The 23,655-nt window shown below is 33.4% G+C and overlaps 5 protein-coding genes across 5 annotated transcripts; 4 read left to right on the forward strand and 1 right to left on the reverse strand.

Annotated features, from left to right (window-relative positions):
• Window positions 1-1,900: 1,900 nt before the first annotated feature.
• LOC145576044 (galactinol synthase 2-like) lies at window positions 1,901-5,324 on the forward strand. Its single transcript, XM_081633831.1, has 4 exons — window positions 1,901-2,304; window positions 3,962-4,285; window positions 4,576-4,710; window positions 4,864-5,324. Exons 1-4 carry the CDS (start codon window positions 1,978-1,980, stop codon window positions 5,062-5,064), a joined length of 987 nt encoding a protein of 328 aa, XP_081489957.1. The 5' UTR covers window positions 1,901-1,977; the 3' UTR covers window positions 5,065-5,324.
• A 2,999-nt stretch (window positions 5,325-8,323) lies between these two features.
• On the forward strand, window positions 8,324-10,087 carry LOC145575065 (uncharacterized). The gene is made up of 2 exons (XM_081632994.1): window positions 8,324-8,865; window positions 9,982-10,087. Exons 1-2 carry the CDS (start codon window positions 8,324-8,326, stop codon window positions 10,085-10,087), a joined length of 648 nt encoding a protein of 215 aa, XP_081489120.1.
• Window positions 10,088-11,235: 1,148 nt separating this feature from the next.
• LOC145575066 (uncharacterized) lies at window positions 11,236-11,778 on the forward strand. Its single transcript, XM_081632995.1, has one exon. The coding sequence runs from the start codon at window positions 11,236-11,238 to the stop codon at window positions 11,776-11,778; it is 543 nt and encodes a 180-aa protein (XP_081489121.1).
• Window positions 11,779-12,447: 669 nt separating this feature from the next.
• On the reverse strand, window positions 12,448-16,286 carry LOC145576045 (uncharacterized). Its single transcript, XM_081633832.1, has 3 exons — window positions 15,974-16,286; window positions 15,706-15,874; window positions 12,448-13,039 (listed from the first exon to the last, which is right to left on the reverse strand). The coding sequence occupies exons 1-3, from the start codon at window positions 16,031-16,033 to the stop codon at window positions 12,843-12,845; spliced, it is 426 nt and encodes a 141-aa protein (XP_081489958.1). The 5' UTR covers window positions 16,034-16,286; the 3' UTR covers window positions 12,448-12,842.
• Window positions 16,287-17,628: 1,342 nt separating this feature from the next.
• LOC145576046 (ABC transporter I family member 20-like) lies at window positions 17,629-23,110 on the forward strand. Its single transcript, XM_081633833.1, has 7 exons — window positions 17,629-17,995; window positions 18,086-18,219; window positions 18,860-18,979; window positions 21,961-22,056; window positions 22,160-22,312; window positions 22,415-22,492; window positions 22,635-23,110. The coding sequence occupies exons 1-7, from the start codon at window positions 17,833-17,835 to the stop codon at window positions 22,872-22,874; spliced, it is 984 nt and encodes a 327-aa protein (XP_081489959.1). The 5' UTR covers window positions 17,629-17,832; the 3' UTR covers window positions 22,875-23,110.
• Window positions 23,111-23,655: the final 545 nt, after the last annotated feature.

Genomic DNA, 23,655 nt, shown 5'->3' on the forward strand with positions numbered 1-23,655 from the left:
ATTATGTCAGTTGGCACAATATTATTGATAAAGATACAATTAAAGAAAAATTAGTGCTAAAGTGAGGGATTAAAGAATCTTGGACGAATAAAAATTGATTCTTTTGACTAATAGTAGTAGGGCACTTTGAAAAGTAACCTTAATTAATTAGATTAAGAAGATATGGTATGAAATTCATTTATTACAGATTGTAGCCAAATCAACATACAATTAAAATATAAGTAATGATATATGTAACTGTTAGGACTACAAATAAGTATTTTATTTAAAAATACATGGCAAAATAATTATGTTTATAAGTATAATAAAACAATGTTATATTTCACGTATTTTTTTTCAACTTTTGACTTCATTCTAATTATAACCCTAAGTGTTGTTTATATGAGTATATCATTTTCTTCATACTCCGTAATATTTTATGGTTTTACACGAAATACCTAACTCACGAGTTATGATAATTAGTTTTTAAAATAATCTTTAGATTCAATCAAATTTCATTTATCACCCCTAAAGTCTCAAATCCTTGATTGCGTGATCGCTCATTTATCCCTAACCCGCATACGCCGGCTTCATATTTAATTATTCGAAACTTTTGTCCCTCCCACAATTTAATTGTAATAAGAATTGCATTGGATCAAAATTGTTAGATAGATAATAATTTATTGATGGTTCTACAACTAATTGAACTTAAAGTTTCACGACCACCCGTCAATCTTAACCTTCGTATTTCTACTTCTAAGATTAGTGGAGATTTGGTTTAGAGTTGTTAGAAAGTTTTTAAGAGTATGGAGTGCATTATCATCAAACTCAAGATTGTATGTATGGACTATGGTGCAATTTTAAGACCATAAAAGTACCTCAACAATCATATAAGACCACGACAAGGGTAACGCAATGAATACTTTTATGTTACATTGTTTACAGTAACATCGAAAAATAGAATTATATCACATGTGAATTTACTTGATCAATAACAACATTATAAAATGCTAATTATGCATGTTACGTGGTTACGTATATATGTGATTAACATACATGTCACTATGACAAATTTCATTTGATCTAGATAACGACGACATAACATATAGTTGTTATTTCAAACAACATAATATTTATATATATATAGTCAATTGACATAAAAGGTAGGGTCGTAGGAATAAGTAATTGAGTGTATTTAATGAGTTTGATTTGATTTTTTTTTAAAAAAAACATGTTACTACATGAATAACAAAATGAGGCACTTGCGTTATTTTTTTGTTAATTTCGAGTTCAATTTGATCTCGTAATAACTAAAATGGCCCCTAAAACCTTAATCGAAGATTTTTCGACTTGTAAGCCGATGAAAAAGTTGAATCGGGCTGTAATTTACAATTTACACGAACTTTTGGGCTGCAATTTGCAAAAAAAAATTTAAATTGCTGCAATTTGCAAAATACGAACTTTAAATGGATGCAATTTGCAAATTTTCCTTTAATTAATTATAATTATAAATATTGACATAGCGTAACGTAACAGATATTTTCAATTTACGTAAAGGGAAAAGTAAAATTTGATTTGATTTTTCTTAAATACATGTTACTTACATTTATGAGCACATGAATAATATGATAAATTTAAATTAAATTGATCATAATTATAGATAACGATATAAAATAGTGGATATCTTCAACAATAAACATAATTTTTATGGTCAATTTGCATAGATGGATAAGTAAAAAATTTAGTGTATTGAATTTATGCGTTTGACTATTTGAGTGTGAATCTAAACAAAATAAAATACACATAAAAAAGATAAGGACACGTGGAAAGTTAATGTAAGGCGAACTTACATTTCCACCCCTTCAAATTTCTATATAAACAAATCCTCTAATCAGTTCTAAACCATGCAAAAACATTACACAATACTTTAAAACAGATATCTTTCCAAAGAATAACACATATTTAAAACACAAATCATTCTTAAATACTTCAAATTAAATGGGTTCCAAAATCATGAACCTCGAAACCATGATGATGATGAACGCTGAAGATAACACCCAAATGAGAGCTTTTGTGACATTTTTAGCCGGTAACGGTGACTATGTCAAGGGAGTTGTAGGGCTTGCCAAGGGCTTAAGGAAAGCCAAGAGCCGTTATCCCTTGGTGGTGGCGGTCTTGCCCGACGTTCCGGAGGAACACCGTAACATATTGGTGTCTCAAGGTTGCATAGTTCGTGAAATTGAACCGGTTTATCCTCCTGAAAACCAGACTCAGTTTGCTATGGCTTACTATGTCATCAACTACTCCAAGCTCAGAATTTGGGAGGTAAATTATGTTAATTTAATTGGCTATTTTTTAATTTATATTTAAATTACTATTTTTTCCACAATTGCCCTTCTTGCTTAATATTATTCTTTCCATACGTACATACATGTCTCTTTAGGTCGAGAGGTTATTATATACACTCGGGTGTATCGTACACCCATGAGTATATGTTCTTATTTTGATGATTGTTTTTCAATTTATCATCAGATGAAAAACAAAAACTAAGTTAGATGTACGATACACCTGGGTATATATAACAAATTCTACTTTAGCTTAAGCATGCTGCATGTATATATAATTATAATATTACTACTTTGTATTCTACGTGGGTAATTGGTAATCTTGGTATTATAACGTTAAGCTTCAAAGAAAGTTTGAGATGGTTAAAAAAATGCCCTTGAACAACATATATACAACTTTTACCATTATTAGGGTGAATTTAAATAAATTCCTCATCTGGAATTTTTCCTACCGGAATCTATCATTTATTCTAAATTAATAACTTTATTTTTTGATTTATATTAAAGAACAAATTCTTAAATTAAGTTGTGACTCCTACATCTAGGAAAGAGTAACAAAAAAAAAAAGTCATGTCATCGTGATATATAAAAAGGTATATATTTATAAGCTTACTATTAGGTGTGTGCGTTTGGTTTTCGGTTTGGATTTAGCCCAAATCCGATCCAATCCGAAATATAATTCGGTTTTCATTTTTTCAATCTGATCTGATCCGAATTTCTCTCTCAATCCAATCCGATTCAATCAAATCAAAATTCGGTTATTTGAATCAATCCGAAAATCCGAATTATAATACAATAGTTTTTAGCGCCTAATACGATTATAAAAATAAAGCTTTAATATAAATACAAGTCTTCAAAATCATTATTAAAATAAATAGTTCAACATCAAGTCATTAATTAATTAATACAAAGTCTCCCTAATATATTTTATGTAGTAGTAAGTATTTAAGCTAAGCTTCAAAAATTAAAGAAATACATATTTATACAAGCTTAGAGCTTGTTTGGCATCATTTTTGGTTTTCAGTTTTCTGTTTTTTTCAAAACTAAAAACCAAAAACAGGAAACAAGAAAAAGGAGTTTCCACTTTTTTGTTGCCAGTTTTCAAAAATATTATGATTTTAATAAGTTTATATAGTTTTTGATTCATTATGTGGCATATATCATATACTTTCATATAACAAAAAACCAAAAAACAGAAAACCACAGCAATGCCAAACGAACCCTTAATTTTGCAATTCGGTTTTCGGTTTGGATTGGATCTAATTAGGGTCAATCCGAACCAATCCGAATTTTTTAAAAACTTCTATCCGCTCCAATTCGATTTAAATTTCGAATCCGATCCGAATTGATAATTCGGTTTGGATTGGATTGGATTGGATTTCGATTTTAATCCAAATAATGGACACCCCTAGTTATTACGGACAAAAAAGTATACGATCCTATTATTTACCTTTTTAAAAAAGTATACAGAGTACAATCCTTTTGACTTTAAATAGTAAATTTTTAAGAATTTTATAATTCCGATAATGTTTTTGTCATCCATTTATGAAAAAAAATATTATTCTAATGAACAAAAGAGTAAAAGACACGATATCTAATTTTAATTTTAATTTTAATTTTTCTTTTGAAAATGACAGTTTGTGGAGTTTAGCAAGATGATCTACTTGGATGGTGATATCCAAGTTTTTGATAACATTGACCATCTCTTTGACTTACCCGATGGCAATTTTTACGCTGTGATGGACTGCTTTTGTGAGAAAACTTGGAGCCACACTCCTCAATATAAGATTGGGTATTGCCAACAATGCCCAAATAAGGTCCAATGGGCCGAAGATAAGTTGGGCCCAAAGCCCGCTCTTTACTTCAATGCTGGCATGTTTGTTTATGAGCCCAAAATGTCCATTTACCATGATCTCCTTGACAAACTCAAGGTCACCGAGCCCACTCCCTTTGCTGAACAGGTAAATTATTTATTCTCATTAGTCATTACAAGTATACTAGTATTCTTATAGGTTAAAATAAAACTCTTGTATCGAACTTAGCATGTAATATAAAGAATAAATTAAATGTGTGTTTCACGTGTAGCGATTTTTAGCTAGACTAATTGACAAAGATTTTAAAAAATAGTATGTAGGCAAACTTATATAATGAATTCGTTCTATCATGTTTACAATATTACATTTTTTATTATTATTTAATTAACCAAAACTTTGATTGATATGTGAAATGGTGAATTGTGATACATATGCAGGACTTTTTGAACATGTACTTCAAGGATGTCTACCAGCCCATCCCACCAATTTACAACCTTGTTTTAGCCATGTTATGGCGTCATTCTGAAAACATTGAACTTGAGGAAGCGAAAGTGGTTCACTATTGTGCTGCAGTAAGTATATAATATATTTTTTTTTTTTACTTTGTTCAGAATTACTTTTCACATTTAATATTGTTACATTAACTAATTACGTGACTATTTAGTTCAGACACATTTATTATTATGTTATATTTCAATTGTCTCACTAGAATACCTCAATTTTAGGGATCAAAACCTTGGAGGTATACCGGAGAGGAAGAGAACATGGACAGAGAAGACATTAAGATGCTCGTGAGCAAGTGGTGGGAGATTTACGATGATGAATCACTTGATTACAAGCCAGAGGAAGCAAGGCTTCAATTGTTGAAGGCAGCATTATCTGAGTTTAGCAATGCTTATTATATGTTGGCACCATCGGCAGCTTAAAGGGATTAATCACTCCATTTATGTACTAATATGAAACTAATGTATCATATAATTTGTATTGGAGTTATGCTTTAAGGTTTTTTCTTGTACAATCAAGTGGTCTTATCTGAAATATTATACCGGATAGACCTGATTAATATAGATTGAGTGTGTATTACTGTAAAATTTGAACAGGCATAGAATTTTATTTATGCCTTGTTTAATGATAATGAATTAATGGAGTAATTATGCTTATAGACCAAGGTATTGTTTGTCTGGCTTTCTAATGATTTTCAGGGAGCAATCCATAATCTTAGAAAAAGAAATACTCCGTACAATTTTATTTTCAATTGGTGCTTTTATTTAACATTTATTTTTTCAAGTTATTTTTTATTTTATTTTTTTTAAAACGGATTTTTTCAAGTTATTTAAGTATACAATACAATGAAACTTGTTAAATTTTAAATTGAGATTGATCAGTTTATATACAGTAGAAGAAAATGAATATAAAAGTGGTCGAGACTAAATATAGTATGTACTTATTTATTGATCGAGCTACTTTATATGTATATAAGTTTTATTTATTTTGTAAAGGAGATATATATTAAATAAAAAAAGAAAAATATACAATAAAGTATATATCTTGACAATGAAGTGACGTAGGCAGATTAGCTTGTGATTGACAGGCTTTTTAAGAAAATCGGAAAACAACGTTTTAATATTTTTCGGATTTTATTTTTGCCTAATTTTGTATTAGGGTTTTGTTTAGACTATTTAAATGTTTTACTCAGTATTAGAAGACTGTTTTTGTAATGATAATAGTTTTGAGAGTTTAACTCTTTTCTGGTGGATTCCGAAATTTTTACAGAGTTATCGCTTATAAACCAGTTTGTTCGTATTAAAATTCATACGTGCTTTTCCTCCATTAATTCCGACTTCATCATGAAGTGAGCAAAATCAAAGTAAAAGTAAGAGAAGATCCTTGATCATAAATTGTTATACACGTATATATGAATTATGAAGAAAGCACATTGTAATTCTTATTTTGGAAGTCGAACACAAAGTATTATTGTAAAGTTTACATTAAGGGATTAAATCTACCCTAATTCTCATTAATCCATATCATTATTTATATGACACACCAGTACACCACACACTAGAATTGAATTATTGATTCACCTATGAGAGACTAAGAGTATGAAGGTTTGGCAGCCACTTTCAATGAAGGTTTCTCTAAAGCGCTTAAGAGACCTCAGGTTGGGCACATCATGGGCCGGTCATGGCTATATTTCAAAGCGTTATACAACCTTCGTTACATATTAATTGCAACTTTGAAATATTTTATGTCTCACAAATAATACCCAAGGTTACAACTAATATGTAACAGAGGTAGTATAATTTGGCAGAGCTGACACAACATTTTTAGTTATATCATGTGTTGTGGACTTGTGGGTAGGGCTGACAATTTCACCCGAACCCATAAATAATCGAACCACTCGATTCAATTAAATGGATAAAATCCGACAAAACACGGATTTTATATGGATGATGGATGGATCGGGTCAGATTCAGGTGGAGCTTCATCCATCCATCACCCGACCCATCCATCCATCCGCGTATATTTTTTACAAAATTTCAAATATTTTTTTTACCAATTTGTAATACTACATAAGTATATACTTCATATATACTAGTAATATAAGTTAAACTTTGTATAATAGTGTGAATGTTGGAAAATTTAAAGATTTTGTCAACTATATATCAAATTATTAATTTATGTATATTAGTATTATATATGACTAAAGGATGATATATTTTATTTCACCCGTTAATCACCCGATCCACCCGATTCATCTGCGGATGATGAATGGATTAGATGTGGATGAAGAATTAAATGGTGATGGATGGGTTGATTGACGGATGGATCGTTAGCGGTTGGAGGTGGATTAAGCACCACCCGGTGCACCTCCGTTCCATTGCCAGCTCTACTTGTGGGTCGATCTCAACTTAATCCTTTAATTAGAGTTTGAGATTCATTCACTCTAAAAAATCAAGAGTTTTAAAAGCTCAGGACTTATCCATTCCCAGAATTTGTAAGTTGTTGACTCACTCTATTAGGCGATGATTCAGTAATATCTATGTACATTAAGATGTTTCGTCTCTTCTTTCGCGTTGTTTTAATCTATATATCCACCAATATTGACATTATATTGCAAGCAGGATGCGTGCACCAAAAAAAAAAATATTGCAAGCAGGATGCAATTCATTATATACAGTTTAATTTGTTTTCGCATCATGAATTTGATTGGACAATTGTATTGTAATATGTTGTAAAAAGTATATGCTATATAGTATGTATAAACTATGCACAATAATATCTATAACTAAAGATTATGAACTATTCTATAAATTTATAGTAACAGAAAATTTTATAGTAACAGAAACATTAAGACGTGGTTACTTTGTATGAGTTTCCTCCTATAAATTTGCTTTACTGTTTAAGGATGTTTCTAGAGTATTTCTTACCTTAAGCTTGTTTCAAGATTTTATTTAAGAAGAATATTCGCATAGAACAACCCCACAATTTCTGACTACGTGACATTATTAATTTAACCCAAATTGTTTGTTAGACGTCAGTATATTATGCAAAATATCCAACGTTGAGGATTTTATGCACGTACTCCTTAAGACTAGGATGTGAGGTTTTAATTATTTGAATTTTTACTAGGTGTTTTTTTTAAAAAAATAAATAAATTTATAAACAGACTTTATTTTTTTTTTTTTTTTTTTTTTTTGGTTATTATCAATTATCATTTTTTTTTTTGAAGAAATCAATTATCATCTTGATAATTCCTCAATTTCAAAAAAAATAAAATAAAAATTATCTTGATTGTTTCTCCACATATATATATATATTAATTAACCTCTATTAACCAATGTCATTATTCTCTTTTAAAATTTTTGATAATTCCAACGTAACACTATCAATTTTTAATGTATGCCTCCTTTCCAAATTAAGCATCTACTATATTTGGTGATTGTTGGTCTCTTGATGACAATTAAGGGAGGTACAAGCCAAGCGTGTGCAGCTTGCAAGTTCCAACGTCGAAAATGTGCCCCCGATTGTCTATTAGCCCCTTATTTCCCCGCCGATAAGCCTAAGATGTTCCAATGTGCCCATCGATTGTACGGAGTGTGTAACATCACCAAAATACTTAAAAAACTAGATACCAAAGACCAAAAGGACGAGGCTATGAAATCTATTATATATGAGTCTGAAATGCGTCGAAAGTATCCTGTTTTGGGTTGTTCTTTTGCTATGTGGCAACTTAATGAGCAATTGAGTCTACTTCAAGAGGAGCTTTATTACGTTCAATCGTGGCTAGCTATATTAAAAAATAAACAACATAGTCTAGGGCATGGCCTTATAACGGTTGATCCTACCCAACCATCCTCTATCCAACCTTCTCAACTTCAACTAGACTCGACCCCAAATACTAGTTTTAACCCGCATCATCAGTCTAACGTTGATATGTACTTAGCCTCGAACAAATTTCTTGTAGGTGACAAGGATGTTGCGTTTGCTGAACCAAATGAAGACGTGAAGCCTTCGCTGTTATTGCAACAACAATATGGTTCCAATAATAACTATTGTGTTAATAGTTTGAGTAATGAGGTGAAACAATTTATGATTTCACAAGGAATTCCTCTACAACAAGAACTTGATGAGATTTCTCATAATCATTATGATGATTTGCCTTTCGATACCATTGCTGATGATCAACAATCATACATCGAATCCAAGGGTGTTTGTGAATCAAGGTATTCGTCTTTTGTATATATGTGTTGTGTGTGCTTTGTCCAACTCATTTTAATAAATTACAATTTTCTATGGTTATTGGATTGTGTTTTGAATTTAAGTTTACGGTCTCTTAACCTTATTAAATCACATATAAATATTTTCTTCGCTTTATAATACTTGCAATTAAGCTATTTAATTTGACACCCAAGGTAAGAGGATTTCTAATATGTAAAGTAATTACTCGTATAATTAATTTAACCATTAAACCTCTCTAATCTCTATGTTAATAAAGTGGGTGTCAAAGAACTTGATTGCAAGTATTATGAAAGGGTAAAGTACTTTGTTCTTCATGTACAAGTATAACAATCAAGATTTTTTTCTTTTTCCCTCATTTTGCATTAAATTTACAATTATTTATGTTTTCAATTATCTCATAGTTTATTATTTATGTATTCCACTATCCCAAAGTATATTAATGTATTGAATTCTTTTTGAGTTCATTTTTATTATGAAATGGGAAGCTTGCCCTTTAATATTTTCATTGATTTCTCCTCTGGTTGCTAATAGGAAGACAAATGTTTTCATTTCAAAAATAAGCAAAGACCACTACACTTGACATTATTTTATAATTCTCCTAAAACCTAGTGCAAAAGGTAGTGTATCACTTCTAAACAAAAGGAGTATTATTTTTACTCATTAAAATAATATTTATTCGAAATTAATGATTTTGACTGATCAAACATATTTTGTTGAAGTATACTAATTTAAATTAATCTTATTTTTTCCTAATTTTTTTTTAATGAATATTATATTTTTACAATGAAGAGATAATACTAGAAGCATACATTTTTCTAAAATTATACTTTTCACAATTATGATAATTATCTGATCTATTTATAGCAAGTTGTAAGTTTTTTTTTTTTTTTTTTTTTCTAGAGATTATGTTTTTTTCAATTTTGAAAATTTAATAATTATCTATTTTATGGTTGGTTGGACCTTGTGCGGCATGTTACAAATATTTGTAATGCTCTTACCTTTAGCATTTGATTTTTTTATTTTTTATTTTTTTTAAATAAAAAAAAAAAACCCAAACTAAAATAGTTTATCGATAATTATCAAATTTTTATGTTGCGCAGTGCTGAGTCAACAATGAAGGACAGCATACAATCAATGGAAACGTTTTCTCAAAATCATGAACTTAAAACTGCTGCTGCATGCTTCAGTCTTACCAGCGTTAATTGATGGATAATAGTACATGATTAGCAAATAGAGTTTTTTTTTTATGTTACACTGGAATTTTTATTACACTTTACTAATATATATATATTTTTTTAATTATAGAAAGAGGAAAATTTGATTTGGCTATTCTTTATTTTTCCTTCTAATTTTGGTTTAGAATTTTTTTAATTAAATTTATACGGTCTTTATGTTTTTCCACATTCAATAATGTAGTACACTTGTACATACAATTCGTATTTTTATACCCCTTATAATTAAATAAATTAATAGGTTCAAATCTTTATTATCAAGCGATGTAATGTTACTCGATGGTAATCTAAATTATGGAAAGTTTAATTCTATTATTTTCTTTTATTACAATCTAAATCCAAATGGATAGATTAATTATTGTATTCTCTTTTGAATGGAAGAATAAAAATAAATGTTAAATAATTGCATATCATTAAGAGTTTATGACTATCTTAATGGATCATATAATAGGTGTAAATGTTATCAATTAAGAGGGGAAATAATATACTAGTACGAATCAACATCGATTGATTGGACCGTACATGTAATGTATAAAATGATATTGGAGATCAATCAAGATATGTAAATAGTTTTTGATGTACAAGGATCTCAAATGAAACGGTGCTAGCTAGTATGATTCGATCCTAAATCATGTTCAAATATAATCCAATTTGATTTTAAAAAATAAATACCAAATTAAATAAAAAATGAACTAGCTAGATAATTTTAAGCCAGCCTGGTATCTTTAAGATAACAATAATTAACCTTCGTTTCTCTACCAAATTTAGTAAGAGATTAATGATTTCTGGGAAGAAATTACCAGATTTTGAAATATATTTTGCAATTTGCATTCATCGTCATTAAATCATGTATATTGCACCTGGTCATCTCAACATTATTGTCACAAATAACATACCTTATTGTAAATATTTGATCATAAACATTCAAAGGGTAAAATCTTAGGTTACCTTAAATGGCAAATAATTGGTATCTTTATATTCTCACACTCAACAACCCCTCTATTATATAATAAGTACTCCCTCCGTTCTCATTTCAATAAAGCGCATCATCTTCCCATTAGCGCCTTCGTATACTTTCAAACAATAAGCTCACCAAAGCATACAAAAACACCAAACTCAAAAATGTTGAAAGTTTTCAGTCTTTTAGCTCCTTTTGCAACTACATTACTAATACTATTTAACTCCATTGTGAATTCTCCAGTTAGCCCTGAAACCCAAAACAAAATTGACTCCATTTGTAGGTCTAATGAAGACTATGGGTTTTGTAACAAGGTCTTCCATGCCGATGTCCCAAAGCCGGACATGGACTACGTGGGGTTGACGAAGATCACAATCATGGAGGCACGAAGGAACGCCTCGAACACATTGGATTACATAAGAGCACAAATCCCAGGGGCAAAGGATCAAGAGCTAGACTACTATAAGGTGTGTGAGGATGCATACTTGACTCTTAAGCAAAGTTTTGATCTTGCTTTTGAGGATTTTAATCAAGGTAATTATGAACAGATGATTGCTTGTGAATGGGATACGCCTAGGACTCAGGCTAAGTGTGTAACTATTTTTACAGTTCCTACCCATGCTCTTGAAATTCTTAATGAGAGGAATAGGGAGATGAGGATTTTAATTACTATGGCTGTTATAACTGCTACTTATATTGTTACATGATTGTCTCTCAGAAAATTTGTAGGCCGGAAAATCTATCGTGAAGAATAAAATTGAAGTCGTTAACAATTTAATTTATCTGTCATGTGGTGCTCTTCTTATAAGTATCGTGTTCCAAATATTTAATATCAAGCATCAAGAAAAATTATAATTAATTGTACTTTCTCTTTTCTTTTTATGTTCCCTCATTTTGATTTTTTTGCAGCATTCACAAACCTCATTTTAAGTTTTGATTTAAACATTTTTCTTTTTGTTAATACATAAATACAAATAAATTACATAAAATGATATTGATTTAGTCTCAAATTCTCAATATGTTTTCCAAATATCAACTTTTTAAGATTTTACTAAAAAATTTAATAGTAAAGTTATGCATTGACAAACATAAAAGTAATAAAGGTAAAAGTTAATGTAATAGAGGAAGTAATATGAAGTAGACAGGTAGTGAAGTACAAAAGAAAAAGTTAAAAACAAATGCACATTACTCTACGCAATTACCAGTTAACTTCTATGATTAAGGTCATAATTGTTGTTAATGCAATAAGTTGGAGAAATTATTCTTAAAGTCCTCTATTATTGGATCAATTACATGCCATTTATAAACATTAAATGATAGGTAGACTGTAGGACATATTTGACGATGTTGCATTGAAGAAATAATTTGTAGGATGGTTAGTGTATAAGTTTCTCTTTTCTTAATTTTATAATAACGTTTTATGATGGCCAAAAAAATAAATACTAGAGTAGTAAATAAAATAAAAAGCCCTTACTCTAAACCGAGATACAAATCGTTTATAGAGGTCATTTAGAATGATAACACAATCCTTCCAAAGTTCCAACATAGTACTGCAAAGACAAATTCATTATACTCTGATACCCCCATGTATCTGCAGATAACATACCAGACAGCCTGATTCCAGAAAGAGGGCATCCTCTTACAACTACTCGTCAGCAAGACAAACTCAAAACGCGCAGCAGACTGTAATCTCATGAAACATAATGAGAGAAAAGTTGAATAGGAGCAAATTTACAAAAATGGTAGTTTTGTCTTGAGTGATTAAGATCAATCATCGGCCTAGCAAAGCAACACGATCCTTCTGCACAGCTTGAGTAAGGTTGATGTCAAAGAGCTCACAGCGTATAGGCATCTCCATTTCATAAAAAGGATTCTTTAGCACATAATCTGTGTATAGCTCATAAACGTACTTCAAGAGAAGCTCCATATGTTGTGTTCCGGGTTCACATACCACAAAGAACTTTGTTCCTGCAAGAAACATCAAAACAACAGAATTTGGACGTAAATGGTTATTGTCATGCCCTCTTTAATGGTAATAGATCTTCCCTTTTCAACTGAAAGTTAACAAATTTACGAGGACACGATTAGACGTCATCAACAAGGTACTTCAATAAATTCTTAGATCACACCAAGCAACATGTTTATATAAGGTATATATGACACTCGGAAACAGGACATCAGTTAATATTAATGCCTGCAATTTTTGAAAATATGCCAAATATCAGAAATCAATCGTGGATTACAGTTCCGTTACTTCAAACAATACCTACGGATGCCCTCAACCACACCCTCACAGACCTAATTTGTCCACCGTTAACACCCCAACCCCACTCACTAAATTAGTAAATTGGCAATTAAGTAGAGTGTATATAGAAGGCTGGCAGCTATCCTGAAATCGGCTAAATAGCACGAAAAAAATACTGATGTTTCAAATGTTTTTCTGAAATCCATGCAACATTGCAAACTTTACCACGGAATAACTAAAGCTATAAGATTCAACACCCTATCAATCTATCATGAACCTGCACACTTCTCCAAGTTTCAGAAACTAAACCCTTCTCCAAGTTGCTAAATCCAAATTTCCACCTAAACACACAAGTGAAATTCTGCTTAAGTAATTGCTAATCTCAATAAATACAAGTTCCATCATTTCCATGCTTTCAAGAACAACTCCATCCAATCTGAAGTCCTGGAAATGGCGAGTGCAGGAAAAAGTATAAGCCCTAACTAGCAACCTATTAATCTTTCGATATTAGACCCCTGGTGTTAGTTTAATCAGAGATAATACAAAAACTGCGGTGCCATAAGATTAAGGTTAATCTAATAATCTTTATCATTGTACTTAGTGGGCCTCATGGTGATTTTAGGCAAATACATCCAGGTTCAATTTGGGCAATGTCTCGCTCAACACTCTGTCACTCCCCCTCCCCCAAACAACAATCATTATGCCCTTTTCAAATTTTATGAATGATGCCGCTCATTCCTATAGGTTACAAAACCCCATAGTCCATAGATAACAGAAACTAAACATCTACCAACCAATCTACATGAGCATCACATGTTCCTAATATGCAATTCTTGATGCATAGTACGTTTCATGCTACAAAGCACACATTCACACTACGAAGCACACGCTTACCCTCTCACTATATGAACACAGTTAAGTTTTAGTAGGGTAAAAATGATAAGAGTGAATATTGGTGAGATCGAAAGTAGTATATATTAGTATATATTATGTTCTGGGTTCACATAAAACAAAGAACTTTGTTCCCGCAAGAAACATTGAAACAATACATTTTGGACATCAAAGGTAATGAATCATGCCCTCGTCAATGGTAACAAATTCAAAGGGACATGTTTGTACATCATCGTCAAGGATGTTCAATAGATTCTTGGATCACTCCAAGAAACATGTTTATATAAGGCATATACGACACTAAGAAACAGGATGGTAATTAATATCTAATGCCAGCCAATTTTGGAATTATCAGCAATCGATCGGTACCTACCGATGCTCTCAATCACACCCTCACAAACCTAAGTCACCTAACCTGTCCACCATTATCACCCCAACCCCACTCACTAAATTAGCAATTAAGTAGAGTGTATATAGAAGGCAGGCTGCTATCCCAAAAACAGCAATTCTGAAATCAAATACTCAAATAGCATGAAGAAATTCGATAAATATTTTTAAACGTTTCTCTGAAAGCCATACAAAGTTGCAAACTTTCCAACGTAATAACTACCACTACGAGCTTCAATGCCCGTATCATGAATCTGTGCACTTCTCCGAGCTTCAGAAAAACTAAACACTACAGTAGTTTCTAAATCCCAGTTTCCTGCTAAACACATGAGCAAAATCCTGCTTGACTAGTTGATACTCTCAGTAATTACAGGAGTCTAGGTCCATAATTGACAGTAAAACCACTCTATTATTAGCTAGGGAACGTTCCATGCGATCTCTTGTGATTAAACCCCTAATGCTAGTTAATCAGAGATAATACAAAAACGGTGGTGCCATAAGTTTAAGGTTAATCTGATGATCTTTATCATTGTACTCAATAGGTCTCATTATGATCTTAGGAAAACACATCCAGATTCAATTTGATAATGTCTCCCTCAACACTCTCCCCCTCCACCTAAACACCCCTATCACAAACCCCAGAGATAACAGAAACTACCCATCTGCAATTAAAAGAAAAATCAATGCTCCTCTTAACTTCCCTAACATCTAAGCCACAGAGATAAACGTATCAAACAAACAAAAGCTTTGTTCTCCACCCCTAATGAATCACAAACGAATACTTTCACGTTCAATCTTATAGCAAGCCAAATGATAGGTTTTCCCATACAACTCTAAATCAAGTGCATTGCAAGATTTCCACAACAAAATCTAAAACTAATTCCATCCCGCTCTACGAAAAGATCGAATTGGCACCAAACTCTAGTCCTTTTTTATTGTCATTTCATAACCAATCACTGCCAATAACGAGCCACAATCACAATCACTCCATATTCCAAATTGTACTCACAAACCCCTTAAAACAAAAGATCAACACAATTGACAAAACCAATTTCCTTCAAAACATGAAATTGAATATTCCATACAAAAATAACAGGAGAAAATATTTTACCAGTGAGAGATTGGAAGCAATGAAGATCAAAGGTATCGGCTTCGAGAAGTTCAACCCCAAAACAACCCGAAACAGGCGATAATTGCTGAGAAATAGCGTGCATTGAATGCCATAAACTCGCTAATCTCAATGTATCATTCGTGTCCATTCTACCAGCTGATCCATAATCCTAAATTCCACAACAGAATATTCAATAAAGCTTCATTTTTTTTCAAGAACAAAATTACTAATGTGTATAATTAAAAAGATAGATGGAAATTAAGAATACCTTGTAGTAAATGAGACCTCCAGATTTGTTGATTATGTATAGGCTATAAATGGCCGCCATTTTTGGATTCCAATTGATCCGGAAAATTCAGACAATAACCCTAATTGCCGAGATCTCAATTCAACCCTAATTTTTCTGGGGTTTAGTTGAGAATTGGAGATGTTTGAAATAAGGAGCGAAATGATGAAATTACAAAGAAATTAATGTGGAGGTCAAGCTTTAAAAGTTGCTGTTAGAAACTAAGAACTTACCACTTTGATCTCTATACCCAGCACCGTGAGTTGTTAAGAGAGTGATGATCCTCTTTTCGTTTCATTTTGATGTCATACTCCGTAATTCACTACGGTTGCCAATGCATAATTTTAGTTACACCGTGTCATCCATAAATTTCTTTAATTATTTATCCATAATACGTAGTAGAAATTGTGGTATGAGGGTAAAAATTTAGACTTTTGAGTTTTGACATATAATGTGAATAATGTTTAAAGCCTTAATTTGTGTCCTTGACAATGACGCGGCCCTAAATTATGTTGGATTTAATTTCTTATTGACGTGTTTGGTACGTGGGAGTTAGAGGTGAAATAAGAATTTTATCCTAATTGTAACAAAATCTCATGTTTGTTAAAGTGTGTGTAGGAATGAGAGGATAAGAGTGAGAAAAATAGGTACGGGTAACAATGTCTTTATTCTCATGTAATTACGTAAACATTGCCACTTATGAACACCAGGAAAGGAGTACTTTTTTTTTTTTTTTTTGACAAAGTGAACTAGAAACTAAAAAACACAAACACCTAAAAGGACCAAGAAAGAAACTGGCGATGACGAGCCCGAACTGCCAGCCAATAAGCCGGAGATATCTACGAGCGAGGAACCTTGCTAATCGTGCAAGCCGACATGTCTTGAAGAACTTCCCTAATTTGATATGCAGCACGCAAGGCCCATAAGCAAGCTTGAAGCTCAGCTTGAAGCGTAGAGGACGTCCGACAAGCCCTCGAGCCACCTCCCAAAATTCGGTCTGAATGAATTTCCCTAAAACCCAACCTGTTCCCGCTGTATTATCTTAAACATTCCAAGCTCCACAAGTAATGTAAATAACTAGTAAGTGTATCTTTGTAAACTTCTTGTTTATATTATTCCTTACACGTTCTCGTCTATCCCGTATTATCCAAATAAAAAGATATTGATGCATTTTTTTTTAGTATATTCAACTATGAATACCCAATGTTCAAACTCTCATTCCAACATACCAAAAGGCAAACACCTACTATAAGTTAAGTACAAACTCACAATACCAATAGCCACAACGTGTATCTCATACTTCCTTCGTTTTTATTTAGTTGCAACACACCCCTTTCGCACGCATGTTAAGGAAGATATTAGACTAGGTAAACGGATAAATTAAATTACAAAATTTTAACACCTATAAGAAGAAAGGGATAAGTTGTTACGGTTAAAATTTCATAGTTTAATTCATTCGTTTACCTAGTTTAATCACCTCATCGATAAGCGTAATAAAAGGTGTATTGCAAGTACTAAAAAACAGAGGAAATATATTTATCAAAAGGTTAATAGGGTGCTCATAATATATATGGTCGGCCAAAACAATAACTACATAAACCTTGAATCTATGTCCAAACCTAACACAATAACAAATTAACAAATAGTCTCTCTCCCAAACTTCCATTGAGGGGCCTTAACAAAGCCACGCCTTTAACTCGAACAATTCCATCTCCATTTCTCCCTTTTTCGCTCCCTTTATATTTTGGCGCTCACACTATACTTTCCTCGACCCACCCCAACTACCTTCCCTCTCCTCTCATCTCTTCTTCAACACTCATTTCCACCGTTTTCCGACAACAATGGCAGACCCACAATCTCCAATGGTCGAAATCAACGCCTTAGAATTCACTTACCCTGGAATCGACGGTCACCCTCCTCCCGGGTCCACCCCTTTAATCCAGGATTTCTCTCTCTCCCTCTTTCCCGGTGATCGTTGTCTTCTCGTCGGTGCTAATGGCGCAGGTTTTATCTCTTTCTTTCTCCTCCATTGATTTTTCCTTCATTTTTTTGTGGGGTTTTTGAATTTTTGATTTGATTTTATTTTTTTAATAGGGAAGACGACAATTCTGAAGATATTAGGAGGGAAGCATATGGTTGAGCCTCATATGGTTCGGGTTCTCGGGCGATCTGCTTTTCATGATACTAATTTGACTTCTTCTGGTGATTTGTGTTATCTTGGTGGAGAGGTTTGATTTTACTGCCCTTTTAATTTAATTTTCCGGGTAATTGGTTATTGGGCTGATTTGTTACTGCCTAATTTTTTGTTGGGTGTTTGCTTTTCTTGATGTTTGATTCTGTTTTTTAATTGTTGATTTCAAATGCGAAATCAATGAATGCATTTTCAATCTTGTATGCTCATGATTGTTGTAACTTGTGAGTTGTGATCATATAGTTCTATCTAGTGGAATTATTGCTAATTTGGTTATAAAAAGATTTCAATTTGATTTTGGATGGACTAATATGGATTAGCATTACTCTTACATCGTAATTCTAATAGTATTAGCATTTTCGAGTGTTCGTGTATTGATAGATTGGTGGCATGATTGGATCAGGAGAGGAATTTGTTATTGTTGGTGATTAATGATCATGATAGTTGTTGTCTTTGGGCATTGTATATGTAGCTGTCTTTAATTTTTATAGCTAAATTGTATGTTAGACCACTCTAGTTCAGGAACTTAAGTCACTCGAAATTCAGTTCAGTTATCGGTTATGATGGCAACTTAGATGCCTATACCCCTTTTGAATGCATTTAGACATACTTGAAACTTTGAAACTCTTGAAATAGCTATGTGCTGTTAACTTACGGGGTTATTATTGTATGTGCAGTGGAAGCGAGATGTTGCTTTTGCTGGATTTGAGGTTTCTATACAGATAGATGTTTCTGCTGAGAAAATGATATTTGGAGTTGGGGGTGTAGATCCTGCAAGAAGGGCTGAACTAATAAAGGTATGTTGAGAAATTTTACTATGCTCGATATGTTAGTGATGCTGCATGTTTGTTAGTTAATACCAATGAGAAGAGTGATGAGGTAACACATACAGTAATTAGTATTAGGATCTTCAATGTCTTGCAGAAAATCATCAATGAGAACATATAAAATCTCCATAAAAAGGGAGGTCATAAAAAATATGATCTTAGTTGGATGATGAACTTTACACCTTAAATGTTTAGTTTGAAGGTCATGATTCCCCTGGTTGTTAATAACTTAATTGCACTGCACCTCTTACACTAGAACCAGAGCAACAGATCATCACCAACCTTGCTTGTTGGCAGTTGTTGCCCTCCACATCTAGCAACCTCATTATCGTTCTGCAGTTCTTTTCATTCCTTTTCTCGGGATACAAGGAAGAGAGAATTATTCAACACTTGAGGAACTTAATTCATCTATGCATCTATAAAACCAGCTTGCTCCACCAATTGATGATTGTCCGTAGCCTTTGATCTTCTTTTTTCTCGCCCTTGTCGTATAAAATTCTTCCTGTTGCTTTGCAAATTTAAGAGACTTTTAACAAATGCTTGTTGTATGAAATTGCGAATTCTTCTTGTATGTGTGGCTTTTGATGCTCTTGATTTCGTCACTGTATGACTCCCAAATTCAGGGTGATTTTCTGCGTTGTTATATTAAATAGTGAATAGTACATGCCCAATGATATAATTAGGGAAGAAGGAAATCAAGGAATCTTCCAATGAAGATCTGGGGTTTAGTATCCATATCACTTTGCCCTAGATTGTCCACATAATTCTTTAAAATGCCAGCATGCCTCCAATGCCAAGCGTATACTGAAGTTTTTACTTGGTGTTGGTTGCACTTTACTAGATTACTTCCTGCTCAGTTGTTAATCATCTATTCTTTCAGTGTGGATCTATAGATTTCCCGTATCACAATTATGGTAAACTTAATTTTTTTTTTTTTTTTTTTTGGTGCAAACGAGGGGCAAAAGCCCCGGAAAAAACTAAAATAAAAAACTAGGGAGGAACAAAACGTGGCATAGCCACACCTACTACATCATTATGTAAAATACGACCAAGAGCTAAAGGAGGGACTTGAATCAACTGAAGTTTGTTGTTCTGATTTACGCCTTGATTAGCAAGCCAATCCGCTGCTATGTTAGCTTCTCTGTAGACATGTTTTATTTCAACTTCCCAACTCGAGTCTGCCATGAGCTTCAAGCAGTGTGTAAGATGATGGAAGCACTCACCCTGCGTAGCTTCTTGGTTTTTAAGTATAGTGGCTACAGCTTGGTTATCAATCTGAATTTGCAGCTTAGTTATTGAAAGTCTTTTAGCCAATTCCAAACCATACTCTACTGCTAGCACTTCAGCTTTAAAAGCATTACAACTACCAAAATTCAGAGAATAGGCATAACTGAATTTACCAGTACAGTCTCGAAGGATACCTCCTCCTCCTGCTGGGCCAGGGGAGCCCTTGGCTGCGCCATCAGAGTTGAGAGCAATAAAGCCAACAGATGGAGGGATCCACTTTATCTAGGCTTCTCTTCTTATATTAGGCAATTGAGAGGGACTAGCAATATCACTTCCTAGAACCCTCCACACCTCCTCAAATCTGTCTAAGAGGAATTGTTTAACATCTACAGGGATGTCTTGCGTGCGATTAAAGGCTACAGCATTCCTCCATTGCCACAACCACCAAAGAACAATAGCAAAATATGTCGGCCAAATCTCCGGGGACATGTCATTATGAACTTGACATTTGATGTTGCGCACCACCCATTGCTTTAGATTGCCATGCCTAAAATCATTAGCATTGGCTGGACCTCCAACTTGACGCCTTACCTCCCTCGCCGCTTTACAGTCTCGCAGAACATGGAGTGAAGTTTCTTCTGTATATGGGCATATCTTGCAGCACGGGTCGTCAGTTAAAGATCTTTTTAGACGATTAGCATTGCACATGATCCGATCATGTAACACTAACCATAGGAACATTTTGATACGCTGTGAACACGAAGTCTGCAAATAAGCTCCCAAGACCCATCTTCTTGTTCACATTCATCCCTTCTTATAATTTCAAGAGCTGACTTAATGCTGAATTTTCCTTTGACACCATTATTCCAATATAATAGATCACCCTTTCCAGAGTTAGAATTGAGCACATATGAATCAATTTCTCTGATTATATTTTGGGGTAGAATGTCAGCAAATAAGTCCCACCTCCAACCTGCATCAGAATTGGAATCTGGTGAAAAGAATTAAACTTAATTTATTCTTTGGGTGAGTATGGGATATAATGTTCAATTAGGATAAAACAAGAAGCCTGCATCAGAATTGGAATCTGGTGAAAAGAATTAAACTGGCCTAAGGGTGGGTCTTTTAGAAAAGATCTGCCTCCGAGTGACCAATACCTCCTCTTTTAGAGCAAGCATATAGATGACCAATGGACTTGGTCATCAACTCTTTTGTCCCTTTAGTGGATTACTGAGTAGATAAGAGAAATGAATAAAGGAGAAGTGTGACCCAAGAGAGAAATTGGCCAGCATCCTCTCATATTTTACCTAAAACAATTGGCGACTAAGCCTCATGATCAAGATGGATATTCGCTGATGGTGTCCAACTTTAAATTTAACTTGAAAGCTTTTCATCATCTGCAAACCAGTCAAGTTAGAATTTTTAGATCAAGCATTTGGAGTAAGACATGTGATCAGTTAGCCAGAAAAATGTATTTGGGTTGGATCCTTCTTTTTTCTAGTTTGCTCCCCCCCCCCCCCCCCCCCCCCCCCTGACTTCATATACTAAGCTAGAAAATATGGTACTCTGTAATTATATGCCACACCTGCTTGGTTCAGTATTTCAGTATTTTAATAATGTCTATTAAATCTGTTCCCTTTGCGGCTTTGCCTTTTTAATATAGAAACTAAAAACATAATAAAATGGAATGGCTGTAACATGTTTGACTGTTTTCTTCTCATTAGGTGCTGGACATTGATTTATCTTGGAGGATGCACAAAGTATCTGATGGTCAGAGAAGACGAGTTCAAATCTGTATGGGTCTTCTCAAGCCATTTAAGGTATATGTCGCGGGCTTGCAGTTGCTTGAGTTCAGATTTTTTTCCTAGGGTGGGTACCTGGATGTTATGCTTTGTCGAGCTAAACCTTGTTCTTTTTATCTAGGTACTTCTTCTTGATGAGATCACAGTTGACCTTGATGTGCTTGGAAGAGCTGACCTTCTTAGGTTTCTCATCAAGGAATGTGAAGAGAGGGGTGCTATAATCATCTATGCGACACATATATTTGATGGGCTCGAGAACTGGCCAACACATATTGTGGGTTAAGTTAATATCTGATATATTTTATTATTAATACATGTTTTAATTGATTTCTGTAATCCAATGAGGTAGTGACTGGACTAAACGTAATTTCTGCAGGTGTATGTGGCTCACGGAAAGTTACAATTATCATTGCCCATGGAAAAAGTTAAGGAGATGTCAAATTTGTCATTAATGGTAAGTCTTCCCAACCCAACCCCCTTCACCCTAAAGTTCAAGTAAAATACTAGCTTACTAGGCTTGTAAGCTCCTTGTAACATTCTGGTCAGCTCCTTGTAAGCTGTATGAAGTGACACTCCATATTCTGGTCTGCTTGCAGAGGACAGTGGAGAGTTGGCTGAGGAAAGAACGAGATGAGGAGAGAAAAATTAGGAAAGAAAGAAAAGCAAATGGCCTCCCAGAATTTGAGAAGCGTATTGAAGGCACTCGTGTCATTGGTGATCCAGCCCATGCTGCTGCTCGTGTAACGAACAATGGATGGGCTGCAGGAAGGCTGCATTCCACCCTTGCAGGTGAAGACAATTTCACCTTTAGCTCGAACAGAGTCCTAAGACAATAGTTTTTTATATTCAAGCTATCAAACTTATCAGGTTTGAAGGTGTACTATAATTATTTCATCAAACAATTTACAGGCTATAGCTAGCATTCAAGTTTTGGACTGAATACGTTTAGCATTCAGGAGTTATTATACTATTATTGTTGTATCAACTTGTACGCAAAAACTTGCACATTTTGGGGGCAAATCTTATTTTTGTATAGGAAAGCGTTCTAATGAAAGAGTCCACTTTAACTTCCTCTTTGCTGTTTGTGTGAGAATATTAACATTTTACGGGAGTACACTTTACAAACCATAGCCAAGCTCCTATAGTGGAATAGCGGACTGTTGTCTATAATTTATACAGCCTCTATTAATTTCTTTGCTTTCCTTGGGTTGATTTCTTATATCCTTAGGATCTTCCATTGCTACTGATTAAGGGCAAGTTTTGCTGCAAACAAGCTAATTTGGTGTACTCCATCGCTACAAGGCCATTAATATTTCATGTCTAGGGTATAAAATTTGCAGGATAGGAACGGAAGGAAATGAAGGTTACATTTTCCTCTCCTTGGTTAGCAAAATGAGATTGTTCTTTCTACAATTTTTGATCTCGCTTCAGAACGACAGTGAAAAGTCAGTAGTAATTAAAATCTTCGACATGAAATGACCCTAGGTTTAGCTGCTACAAGAAAGCAACCGGCCAAGCACCTCCAACACAGCCAATTATTATTACTAGTTGATATACTTCCTCTATTTTATTTACTCGCAACACACCTCTTTGGCATGCATTTTAAAAAAAAAATTA

The sequence above is a fragment of the Chenopodium album genome, chromosome 13, assembly GCF_948465745.1.
Source record: "Chenopodium album chromosome 13, dcCheAlbu1.1, whole genome shotgun sequence".
NCBI lineage: Eukaryota > Viridiplantae > Streptophyta > Magnoliopsida > Caryophyllales > Amaranthaceae > Chenopodium > Chenopodium album.